The sequence below is a fragment of the Pseudorca crassidens genome, chromosome 3 (genome assembly GCF_039906515.1).
Source record: "Pseudorca crassidens isolate mPseCra1 chromosome 3, mPseCra1.hap1, whole genome shotgun sequence".
NCBI lineage: Eukaryota > Metazoa > Chordata > Mammalia > Artiodactyla > Delphinidae > Pseudorca > Pseudorca crassidens.
This window is the reverse complement of record NC_090298.1, coordinates 107,917,694-107,931,300: the sequence shown is the minus strand read 5'-3', so window position 1 is coordinate 107,931,300 and position 13,607 is coordinate 107,917,694. Positions and strand designations below refer to the sequence as shown.

Here is a 13,607-nt window from a genome sequence, read left to right as displayed (position 1 = left end):
AGGAAGAATGATATATGAAATTAAATGACATTTTCCTAGGTGTTTTATAAATTACAGTATTATTTTTGTAAAATTAATTTTATATTTATAATTTCTGCATTTATTTTTGTATCTTTGAGCCGTCTACCAATCCATATCAAAAGCCATTTCTGACCTGTTCTTGGTTCAGTTTGATCACAAAGCTAATGAGATCGAAGAGGAATACTTCCCCTGGATTGTAAATTACTGACTTAAAAACTGCTCATTTTAATCACTTAATGAAGGCTAGGACTTAAAGCATACTGATATAAATATCATGCCCATAATTCCATATTAACTTTTCCAGCCTGTGTAGCAAGCATGTTTCGGTGAGTATGACCATTAAGAAATACATCAAATATGACTGACTAAAAGGAAACAACACAAGTTTTTCAGTGTTTTTGAAAAAGAATATTGTTATACCTGTGTTTTATTATAAATAACCAGGTTCTGTCATATTTTATCTTCTTGCCAGCAAATGAAGGACATTGTTTCATAAAGCTTCTAAAATGTACATGAATATTTAATTAAATCATATTTCCTTGAGAAAATAAAATTCATTCGCATTTATAGCAGACAGTTGTGAGGAGCAGATAACTGTCATAAGACCAGGGTAGCCAGTACCGGTTGCTTGTGGAACAAACTCCTCAATTTTTAAAACTTTTTTTTAAAAAATAAACATACAATCATAAGTGTTCATTTCCTTTAAAAATTCTAAAGATGAAGAAAATTACTGTCTATATATTTAAGTCCTTGTATAAATTACAAAACTCAAGTTTATGTTACAGAGTCCCTTCCCCATAGGAAGCATAAAGCACTTTTGTGGTACCTTTCACCAGTAAATATTCGTATCACATTGAATTTGACAAATGAAAGAAAAGTCGATATTGCATCTTTAAGCCCCAAGAGAACATTCTTCTAAGCTGTCTCTCATGATGAATGAGCTTCAAAAGTCATTTGATTGCCACGATTTAACTCAATCTCAATCTCAAAGATATATAAAAGTAATATACCTATTGACTTCAGTAGAAATCTGAAATATCAGTGAACCGCAGACTCTTCTTGTTTGAGGTCAACAAACACCCTTTGGAAGACAACCAAGAGTAGTTTAAGACCAGGACAACAAAATAAAATTATAACAATAATAATTATAATAATAAAAATAACAATAATAAAATAAAAATAACAACAACCAACAATGAGGTAAACTCCCCTTTAAAAAGGCAATATGTGTTGCCTGGACTGTCAGGAGAGAGTTCGATTGTACCTGACACCCAAATGTTTTTCCAACCACAGTTCAGCCAGTTGCACGGTTGAGGCAAAAGTACTTGCCTTGGATCCTAAGCACATCTTATACTGCTTAGGGTCCAAGTTAGGGTCACAATGAACTGGATGGAAAATATGCACCACTCCTACTTCTTGACTTCTGAAGGGCCTTAAGCCAGATTGAATAACTTTATTGTAGAGATCTACATCTTCCAGTCCCCAGCCTTGTATTGAGGTATCAAATCCACCTGCACCCAGAAGATCACTTTTATAAATACAGGTAATTCCATATCCATAGTCTCTCCAAAATCCAGTCTTCTTTGAGAAGACAAAGTCATTATCAGTGGGAGGACTTCCCCCATTGGTTACCTTTGGGTCATACTGGCTAAAGATGATGGGATAGTACACCTGTTGTCCCTGAATTGTGTTGTCTCTACATCGTTGGAGAAAGTCTCCTCTGAAGATCAAGTCAACATCACAAAATAGCAGCAAAGTATCATTGTCAAACTGGGAAGATCCCATTTCAAGACCAAGACCTCTGGAAAACTCTCCCTTCATAGGGATCAGGGTCATTTCTGCTTTAGGGTACTTGTTTTGATATTCTTGTATCAGCTCAATATGCTTGCTGGAATCTTGGCCAGAATCCCTACTGAAAAGGATGATGACCAGCTTTACATTCTGCTTTGGGATAAGACAAGTGTTTTCAAAGTTCTCCATGAATCTCAAGAAAATGTCATACCTTCCAATGAGAGGGACAAGAACATGTATTTTCTTTTCATTGGGCCCTCCCATTTCTTTGGCACCTTGAAAAGAAGATAATATCTTTAAAGAATTAGATATAAAGGAGAATGACTGAGTGTCACTGTTAATACTCTCTACAAGACTGTCGACATCTAGCTCTTCAGTTTCTCTGAAGAAAGGCTTGCTGAACAACTGCTGAAGATAGGCGTGACGTCTTACTGGCACAGTCAGTTTCCTCCCCTTGTGTCTTTTGTATAAGAGGAGTAAATCCAAGATGTACTCCACCCCATGCAGGGGATCAACCCTGCGGTAGCCATACTGAATTTCCTTGAAGTCAATGAGCCGTCCTCTACTCTTGGCATTCTCATTGATCATCTCCATCACCTGTAGGACGGTGTCATCCAGCGCTGTTCTCAGGATGCTGCTGATGCTCTGTCGGGGAGGCTGGTTCTCAGATGCTGAGTAGAGGAGCTTCCCTGTCAGGAACTCCCATTCTATCACTTCATCTCTCTCCCGAGGCTGGAAGTGATTGAAAGAAGGCATCACTCCCAGCTGCTGGTCCTCTTTGCTCACTTCGCTGTTACTGAGCTTGCTCATCAGAGCGCTCTCCCGGTGGAGCTGGATGGTGCGGTAGCGAAGCTCAGAAATTTTGCGGCTAAGCATGTAATTATGAAGCCTGTATTGGTAGGCAGGCCTTTTGTTTGGGTGAAGTGTTATGGCTGCATGGATTTTGCTGTTGTGAAGGTCTTGGATATAACCCTTCCGATTGTGTTCATAATTTTCATGGAACAGCTGCTGCATCTGAAAAGGAGAAGGAAATCAAGATGTTAGAATAAGTTTAAAATATCAAAGAAAACAAGAATCGACTACATCCATAACCCCATAATGAATCATTGTGAGGGTGAGACAGGTGGGTAGAGCATGGATTTTCCAAAACAGGGGCTCACTCTGAGGAGTAAACCAATGCCCTGTTTCTTGGAATGGTAATATCAGCCCTAGAGGAGACCTACATTTTACTTAGCATCCTGATATACCATCTTTACAGAGTAAGTTCTTGGTAAGGTAATGTGGAACAGAAACTATATTGATCTACACTGCCTATTTAAAGGATCATACTCAAAATGCCTGACATCCTTATAAGCCAGAAAATCTCTCTGCTAATCTAGAAAAAGCTCAGGCAGGAACAAAAATGAGATCACACTTCAAACTGCCAGCTGTCTCCTCTGCCAGTCAATAAAGAAACCTCCATCACACCCATTCAAGATAAGTACCAATGGAGGAGGAGAGGCGGTGAAGGAAAAGGAGGGGGAGGAGAGCCAGCAGCGGCAGCAGCATGAGATATCTGCAAATACATTCTTTAAAAGGAGGAAAGGAATATTGCAAACTTAAGAATACATATCCAAAACCATAGACAAAATAAAAAAATTAAGGACAATACACTCCTCCCTCCCCTCTCAAAAAGAACTCAAGGAATAGATAAATGAGCTAAGTAAGATAAATAAAATCAGTGATACTCACATTATAAGAAGCATAAAAAGAGATTTGTGAAAAACATAGAAAGAAGGGATTTGAGAAAATGTAGCAAAATAACAGAAATTTAAAATATAGGTTAAAAGTATGGGCATATATGTCTATATGCATAGACACATATAAATGTATATATTTGATATATATTTAAAAGTTTGTATCAAAGTTTGGATCTATATACATACAATAAATAAAGTTTTGTTAAAATTTGGGTATATAATACATCTGGATATATAGTAAAGGAATACAAATATATACATAAGATATGTCTGAGGGACATATTTCCCTTAAAATAAAGGAAGGTGTATATCTATGTGTAATTAGGCCAAGCGAAAAAAAAAAGCAAAATAAACAAACAAAACCCAATTTGTCTGTAAAGTCAGAAAAGAATGAATCTTGCCACAACATTCTCTATAGCAACATTCGATGATGAAAACAATAGAGCACAGCCCAGGAAGACCCCAAGGAAGCAAATTAATGATTCATATTATACTCAGCCAACCTAGAGCTCAAGTTTTATTGTGAAAAATAAACAGCTCCTAACATGTACGAATGTGTGGCATATCTGTGGTGATAAATTCTCTGACACTCCTCCAATCTAGAGGTGGGGGCTATGTCCCTTTCTTTTGTTACGACTTTAATAAACTACAGTAGGGGCTTCCCTGGTGGCGCAGTGGTTGAGAGTCCGTCTGCCGATACAGGGGACACGGGTTTGTGCCCCGGTCCGGGAAGATCCCATGTGCCGCGGAGCAGCTGGGCCCGTGAGCCATGGCCGCTGAGCCTGCGCGTCCGGAGCCTGTGCTCCGCAACGGGAGAGGCCACAACAGTGAGAGGCCCGCGTACCGCAAAATAAAAAAAAAAAAACTACAGTAGAAGTGACACTCTGCCACTTTTCAGACTGGCAGCTGCCACTTGTCTTGTTGAACTCTCACTCTACAGAAGCCACTAAGTAAAAAGTCTGAGTTCGTTAGTTAGATTCCTTGTTGCTGGCCAGAACCTCCAGTAAAATGTGGTAGAGCAGATACGTTCTTGTTTCAGTCTCAACATCAGGAAAGAAGATGTCAACATGGCTCCTTAACACATTAAGGAAGTTCATTTCTATTTCTAGTTTGCTAAGATTTTTACCATGAGTGAATTTTAAAGCTGATCAAATATTTTTTTCTGCATCCATTGAGAAGATTATGGGATGCTTTTTTTTTCTGTTAACATGGTGAATTGCACTGATTCATTTTCTAATATTAAACAACCTTTGTATTCCTTGAATAAACCCAACATGATCTTGATATTCATCTTCTTTATATATCGCTGGAATATATTTGCAAATATTTTGTTTAGGATTTACTGTGAGAATCCAATTCTCCCCAATTTGATACCCCCAAATTGATATATAGGTTCAAGGCAATTCCAATACAAACCCCACCATTTTAAAAAAGAATATGTTGCTGCTGATATTAACAAGTTGATTCTAAAATTTATGTAGAAATGAAGTCAAGGATATTCGAGATAATCTTAAAAAAAGATACACTACAGATCAAAAGTTACAGAAATTTAGAAGTATGATATTGGTACAAGGATAAACAAATAGAAGAAAGGACCAAAATAGTCCATAAGGAAACCTACACATGACATATGATTTGTGACTTATGACAAATATGATAGTGGAGAGTGGAGGAAAGGCGGTCTTTTCAGTAATATATATTCATATGGAAAAATGTAAAAGCTGACCCCTACATCCCACAATAAAAAAATCCATCCCAGATGCACTGGTGATATAAAAATGAAAGGTTAAATTTTTTTCCTAGAAGTTAACACTAGAAAATATCTGCTTGTGTTTTGGTTAGGTGAATTTTCTTAAATAGGACACAAGGTACTTATCATAAAAATAGATTGGTAAACTGGACTACATTAAAATTAAGAACTCTATTTCTCATAAACGCCATTAAGAGATTATAAAAGATCAACTACAGAGTGGGAGAATATAGTTTTAATAGATCTTACCAAAAAGGACTAGTACCCAGAATATATAATGAACTTGTAAAAATTAATAGGGAAGGACAAACCCAGTTTAAAAATGGAAAAAGAATCTTGAATGGGCACTTCACAAAAGAGAATATGTAAAAGCCTGATAAACATACACAAAAACCTTCTCTAGTTCATTCATCATCAGGGTAATGCAATTTAAAGTCACAATGTGATTTTAATCTACGAAAATGGTTAATGACTGATAATGCATTGTGAAAATAGCAGATCTGGAACTCTCATATACAGCTGGTGAGAATGTAACTTGGTTCAACCACTGTGGAAACTTGTATTGACTAAAATGACCATATACGTTCCCTGTGACTCAGTAATTCTACTCTTAGCTGCATGCCCAATACACATACATACATACATATATCTAAAAATACATACATGTATATATACATACATTTTCACAGCAACATTATTCATAATACCCCCCAAACTGAAAGCAACCCTAATGTACACCAAGAGTAGAATAGATAAATAAACATAATGGAAAACAATACGTCAATTAAAATAAATGAAATACTACTACTCACAACAACATGAACAAATCTCACAAATCACAAACAAGTGAAAGAAACCATACACAAAAGAATTATACATTTTGTATAATTCTATTCATATGAAATTCAGGTAAAGCTAACGTATGCTGTTAGCTGTAAGAACAGTGAGCAAAAATCAAGAAAGTGGGCAGGGAGCTCTGGAGGGCTGGTAATATTCTATTTGTTGACCTAGGTTGTGGTTACACATATACATTTAATTTGTGAACATTCACTGAACTGTTACTTAAGATATGTTTGTTATACTACAATTAATAAATGACCTTTTAAAATATGCATATACATGCATGTGGAGTTAGGCAGGTTTTTCTGATATGTATGTATATAAATGTGTGTAGATATGTGAGGAGAGAGAGAGAATATGAGTATCAGAGAAGTTTTCATGGAGAAGATGACCTAAAAGGTGTAAGACCAATACCATGGCAGATTCTTTATCTCCAGTATTTCACCCGGCTCTTATTGTATACTCAGAGAGATTTTTCAAATCAACATCATCTGACCTTGAAGAATATAACCCTAGATATTTTGAGACGGATTTTGGACTTGATTCAAAACACAGTAGTTCAGTTACATCCAGTATTTTTTTTTCTAAATACACAAGCCAATTTTTATTTGAAACTTTGATGTTAAATTAAATCCATATAAGTGGGTTGTTATATCTCCAGTTTTGTATTATTTTTTTAAAAATTTTATTGGCGTATGGTTACTTTACAATGTTGTGTTAGCCTCCACTGCACAACAAAATGAATCAGCCATGTATTATTTTTTTTTACCTGAATTTGCTTCAATATTTTACTTTATGTAATTTTTCCATGGATTTTTTTTGGTATGCAACAAGATTAAAAAAAATCTAATGGCATATAGAATACTAATTATACCACCTCTAAAAAGTACTGGCTCTCTGAAACTATTCTTTCTTGAGGCCTGCTTTGTTTTACTAAGAAAAGGGAACATGCTAAATTAAATAGGAAACATTGCTCAGAGGCAGACTGTTAAATTGTAGATTTACCTAGCTCCTTTAGTGATACTGAAGTGATTAATATTGCACAACTTGATAAAGGTGACATTTGTTATAGAAGAAAAAATATCTCAGTATTAAAATGTTTAACTAACTTGCACCACTCACATCATTACAACCCAAGTTGCCTATATAGTGCTTATTTTTCTAGTGTATTCCTTTGCAGAAATATTACAAGCAGACAAAGTCAGGGAGGGGGGCAATCCTTAAAAATAGCACATTCACACATACTCTAGGTAGTGAGGTAATGATTAGAACATCGTGAATTTATGTCTTATTTTCCATTAAGAAGCATAGAGGATATCCGTATTTTCTCTCTGTATGTAGGGAGGACCAAACTATGCAGAATGGACAGAAGAATGAAATTAGCCAGATCTGAACTTGAGTAGTGGCTCCACCATTTCTTTTTTGAATTTTGAATTTTATTTAGTTTTTTAAACAGCAGGTTCTTATTAGTTATCTATTTTATACATATTAGTGTATATATGTCAATCCCAATCTCCCAATTCATCAGACCACCATAACTCCGCGCCACCACTTCCCCCCACTTGGTGTCCATACGTTTGTTCTGTACATCTGTGTCTCAATTTCTACCCTGCAAACTGGTTCATCTGTACCAGTTTTCTAGGTTCCACATATATGCGTTAATATACGAAATTTGTTTTTCTCTTTCTGACTTACTTCCTTCTGTATGACAGTCTCTAGATCCATCCACATCTCTGCAAATGACCGAACTTCATTCCTTTTTACGCCTGAGTAATATTCCATTGTATATCTGTACCATATCGTCTTCATCCATTCATCTGTCGATGAGCATTTAGGTTGCTTCCATGACCTGGCTATTGTAAATAGTGCAGCAATGAACATTGGGGTGCATGTGTCATTTTGAATTATGGTTTTCTCTGGGTATATGCCCAGGAGTGCGACTGCTGGGTCATATGGTAGTTCTATTTTTAGATTTTTGAGGAACCTCCATACTGTTCTCCATAGTGGCTGTATCAATTTACATTCCCACCAACAGTGCAAGAAGGTTTCCTTTTCTCCACACCCTCTCCAGCATTTGTTGTTTGTAGATCTTCTGATGATGCCCATTCTAACTGGTGCGAGGTGATAACTCATAGTTTTGATTTGCATTTCTCTAATTATTAGTGAGGTTAAGCATCCTTTCATGTGTTTGTTGGCAGTCTGTATATCTTCTTTGGAAAAATGTCTATTTAGGTCTCCTGCCTATTTTTGGTTGGGTTTGTTTTTTTAATATTGAGCTGCATGGACTGTTTATATATTTTGGAGATTAATCCTTTGTCCATTGATTCGTTTGCAAATATTTTCTCCCATTCTGAGGGTTGTCTTTTCGTCTTGTTTGTAGCTTCCTTTGCTTTGCAAAAGCTTTTAAGTTTCATTAGGTCCCATGTGTTTATTTTTGTTTTTATTTCCATTACTCTAGGAGGTGGGTCAAAAAGGATCTTGCTGTGATTTATGTGATTTATTCTTACGTTTTATAGTGTCCGGGTTTACATTTAGGTCTCTAGTCCATTTTGAGTTTATTTTTGTGTATGGTGTTAGGGAGTGTTCTAATTTCATTCTTTTACATGTAGCTGTCCAGTTTTCCCAGCACCACTTATTGAAGAGGCTGTCTTTTCTCCATTGTATATCTTTGCCTCCTTTGTCATAGATCAGTTGACCATAGCTGCATGGGTTTAATCTCTGGGCTTACTATCCTGTTCCACTGGTCTACATTTCTGTTTTTGTGCCAGTACCATATTGCCTTGACTACTGTACCTTTGTAGTATAGTCTGAAGTCAGGGAGTCTGATTCCTCCTGCTTCGTGTTTTCCCCTCAAGACTGCTTTGGCTATTCTGGGTCTTCTGTGTCTCCACACAAATTTTAAGTTTTTTTGTTTTAGTTCTGTAAATATGCCACTGGTAATTTGATAGGGATTGTGTTGCATCTGTAGATTGTTTTGGGTAGTGTGGTCATTTTCACAGTATTGATTCTTCCAATCCAAGAATATGGTATATCTCTCCATCTGTTTGTGTCATCTTTGATTTCTTTCATCAGTGCCTTATAGTTTTCTGAGTACAGGTCTTTTACCTCCTTAGGTAGGTTTATTCCTAGGTATTTTATTCTTTTTGTTGCAATGGTGAATGGGATTGCTTCTTTATTTCTCTTTCTGATCTTCCCTTGTTAGTGTATAGGAATGCAAGAGATTTTTGTGAATTAATTTTGTATCCTGCAACTTTACCAAATTCATTGACTAGCTCTAGTAGTTTTCTGGTGGCATCTTTAGGATTCTCTATGTATAGTATCACGTCATCTGCAAACAGTGACAGTTTTAATTCTTCTTTTCCAATTTGTATTCCTTTTATTTCTTTTTATTCTCTAATTGCTGGGGCTAGGACTTCCAAAACTATGTTGAATAATAGTGGCAAGAGTGGCCATCCTTGTCTTGTTCCTGATCTTAGAGGAAATGCTTTCAGTTTTTCACCATTGAGAATGATGTTTGCTGTGGGTTTGTTGTATATGGCCTTTATTACGTTAAGGTAAGTTCCCTCTATGCCCACTTTCTGGGGAGTTTTTATCACAAATGGGTGTTGAATTTTGTCAAAAGCTTGTTCTGCATCTATTGAGATGATCATATGGTTTTTCTTCTTCAATTTATTAATATGGTGTATCACATTGACTGATTTGTGTATATTGAAGAATCCTTGCATCCCTGGGATAAACCCCACTTGATCATGGGGTATGATCCTTTTAATGTGTTTTTGGATTCTGTTTGCTAGTATTTTGTTGAGGATTTTTGCATCTATGTTCATCAGTGATATTGGTCTGTAATTTTCTTTTATTGTAGTATCTCTGTCTGGTTTTGGTATCAGGGTGATGGTGGCCTCATAGAATGAGTTCGGGAGTGTTCCTTCCTCTGCAATTTTTTGGAAGAGTTTGAGAAGGACGGGTGTTAGCTCTTCTCTAAATGTTTGATAGAATTCACCTATGAAGCCATCTGGTCCTGATTTTTGTTTGTTGGAAGATTTTTAATCACAGTTTCAATTTCATAACTTGTGATTGGTCTGTTCATATTTTCTATTTCTTACTGGTTCAGTCTTGGAAGGTTATACCTTTCTAAGAATTTGTCCATTTCTTCCAGGTTGTCCATTTTATTGGCATAGAGTTGCCTGTAGTAGTCTCTTAGGATGCTTTATGTTTCTGCGGTGTCTGTTGTAACTTCTCCTTTTTCATCTCTAATTTTATTGATTTGAGTCCTCTCCCTCTTTTTCTTGATGAGTCTGGCTAAAGGTTTATCAATTTTGTTTATCTTCTCAAAGAACCAGCTTTTAGTTTTATTGATCTTTGCTATTGTTTTCTTTGTTTCTATTTCATTTATTTCTGCTCTGATCTTTATGATTTCTTTCCTTCTACTAACTGTGGGTTTTATTTGTTCTTCTTTCTCTAGTTCCTTTAGCTGTAAGGGTAGATTGTTTACTTGAGATGTTTGTTGTTTCTTGAGGTAGGCATGTATTGCTATAAACTTCCCTCTTAGAACTGCTTTTGCTTCATCCCATAGGTTTTGGATTGTCGTGTTTTTGTTGTAAATTGTCTCTAGGTATTTTTTGATATCCTCTTTGATTTCTTCAGTGATCTCTTGGTTATTTAGTAATGTATTATTTAGTCTCCATGTTTTTGTGTTTTTTACGTTTTTTTCCCTGTAATTGGTTTCTAATCTCATAGCATTGTGGTCGGAAAAGATGCTTGGTATGATTTCAATTTTCTTAAATTTACCGAGGCTTGATTTGTGACCCAAAATGTGATCCATCCTGGAGAATGTTCCGTGTGCACTTGAGAAGAAAGTGTAATCTGCTGTTTTTGGATTGAACGTCCTATAAATATCAATTAAATCTATCTGTTCTATTGTGTCATTTAAAGCCTGTGTTTCCTTATTCATCTTCTGTGTGGATGATCTGTCCATTGGTGTAAGTGAGTTATTAAAGTCCCCCACTATTATTGTGTTACTGTCGATTTCCTCTTTTACAGTTGTTAGCAATTGCCTTATGTATTGAGGTGCTCATATGTTGGGTGCATATATATTTATAACTGTTATATCTTCTTCTTGGTTTGATTCCTTAATCATTATGTAGTGTCCTTGGCTCCACCATTTCTAAGCCATTTCCTAGCCAATCTGTGTAAATCTCAGTCTCCTAATCTATAAAAGGGAAAATGCCAACCACCTCAATGTATATTAAAATGTTGCTCAATAGAACTATATATATATATATATATATATACACACACACATACAGTGCTTAACATCATGTCTGGTATATAGAAAACAGTCAAAAAAAGGGTTTGCCAGCCTCCTCCTGAGATTGCTCTTTTTAGCTAGGAGTTTTCAGAGGATGAGAGCAGCACCCTCTAGGCTTGCTTCATCTTTGCTCACTTCTGGAAATGCTTGGGAACAGTTATAATTTGGCCACATACACTCACTGCTTCAATGTATCTAACATGCCATTAGGTACCTTCTCCTAACAAAAGTCCTCAATATTTTACTACCAGAAAGATAAATTATTGTGGGGGTTTCAGGAAACCAAGGTTCAAGAGTGTTAAGTGATTTAACCAAGGGTCGACTGACAGTAATGAGGTTATGACTAAAACTAGCATAAGCAGTCAGTTTTTCTACTTATCACACTAAATTTTTAATGTAGCAAAAGTGCTTTAAGAAAAACTATAAAATACACATTTTAAATTATATTAGCTTGTTTGAAATAATTCAGGGCTTCATTTCCTTTACAGAATTTTCAATTGATTTCATGGTACCTCCAGAGCCTTATACTGAAAGGAAAAATCATTTCACACTAACAAAATCACAATGGCAAGTGACATCAATATGTCCTGACTGACCCCAGTGTTTTAAGTGTACCACCCAAAATCTCACCCTCTGAGAAGGAAATTATCTGAGAAGTTATAGAAAAATTATTATAAAAATCAGAGACTGGAAGAATAAATGCCAAGATACAGCTGTATGTTATTATTAATCTACTACATTAAATTTCCATTTCTTTTAGATTTATTAATTATAACATAGCATATGGGAAAACTGGACAGCTACATGTAAAAGAATGAAATTAGAACACTCCCTAACACCATACACAAAAATAAACTCAAAATGGGTTAAAGACCTAAATGTAAGGCCAGGCACTATAAAACTCTTAGAGGAAAACATAGGCAGAACACTCTATGATATAAATCACAGCAAGACGCTTTTTGACCCATGTCCCAGAGAAATGGAAATAAAAACAAAAATAAATGGGACCTAGTGAAACTTAAAAGCTTTTGCACAGCAAAGGAAACCAAAAACAGCATGAAAAGAAAACCCTCAGAATGGAAGAAGATATTTGCAAATGAAGCAACTGACAAAGGATAAATTTCCAAAATACACAAGCAGCTCATGCAGCTCAATGTCAAAAAGACAAACAACCCAATCCAAAAATGGGCAGAAGACCTAAATAGTCATTTCTCCAAAGAAGATATACAGATTGCCAACAAACACGTGAAAGGATGCTCAACATCACTAATCAATAGAGAAATGCAAATCAAAACTACAATGAGGTATCACCTCACACCAGTAAGAATGGCCATCATTAAAAAATCTACAAACAATAAATGCTGGAGAGGGTGTGGAGAAAAGGGAACCATCTTGCACTGTTGGTGGGAATGTAAATTGATACAGCCACTATGGAGAACAGTATGGAGATTCCTTAAAAATCTAAAAATAGAACTATCATATGACCCAGCAATCTCACTACTGGACATATACCCTGAGAAAACCATAATTCAAAAAGACTCATGTACCACAATGTTCATTGCAGCTCTATTTACAATAGCCAGGACATGGAAGCAACCTAAGTGTCCATTGACAGATGAATAGATAAAGAAGATGTGGCACATATATACAATGGAATATTACTCAGCCATAAAAAGAAATGAAATTGCATTTTTTGTAGTGTAGTGGATGGACCTACAGACTCTCCTACAGTGTGAAGTTAGTAAGAAAGAGGAAAACAAATACTGTATGCTAACACATATATATGGAATCTAAAAAAAAAAAAAGGGTTCTGAAGAACCTAGGGGCAGGACAGGAATAAAGACACAGATGTAGAGAATGGACTTAAGGACACGGGGAGGGGGAGGGGTAAGCTGGGACGAAGTGAGAGAGTGGCATGGACATATATACACTACCAAATGTAAAACAGATAGCTAGTAGGAAGCAGCCACATAGCACAGGGAGATCAGCTTGGTGCTTTGTGACCACCTAGAGGGGTGGGATAGGGAGGGTGGGAGAGAGACACAAGAGGGAAGAGATATGGGGATATATGTATATGTATAGCTGATTCACTTTGTTATACAGCAGAAACTAACACACCATTGTAAAACAATTATACTCCAATAAAGGTGTTAAAAAA

General features: G+C 36.0%; 1 protein-coding gene across 1 annotated transcript in view; it reads right to left on the bottom strand.

The window, feature by feature from the left end:
- Positions 1 to 406: 406 nt before the first annotated feature.
- The window catches only part of CHSY3 (chondroitin sulfate synthase 3), a 277,070-nt gene continuing 263,869 nt past the window's right edge, over positions 407 to 13,607 (bottom strand). The window contains exon 3 of the mRNA XM_067731641.1: positions 407 to 2,826. Within this exon, the coding sequence (XP_067587742.1) occupies positions 1,264 to 2,826 (1,563 nt within the window). The 3' untranslated portion in view covers positions 407 to 1,263. The remainder of the gene's footprint in view (positions 2,827 to 13,607) is intronic.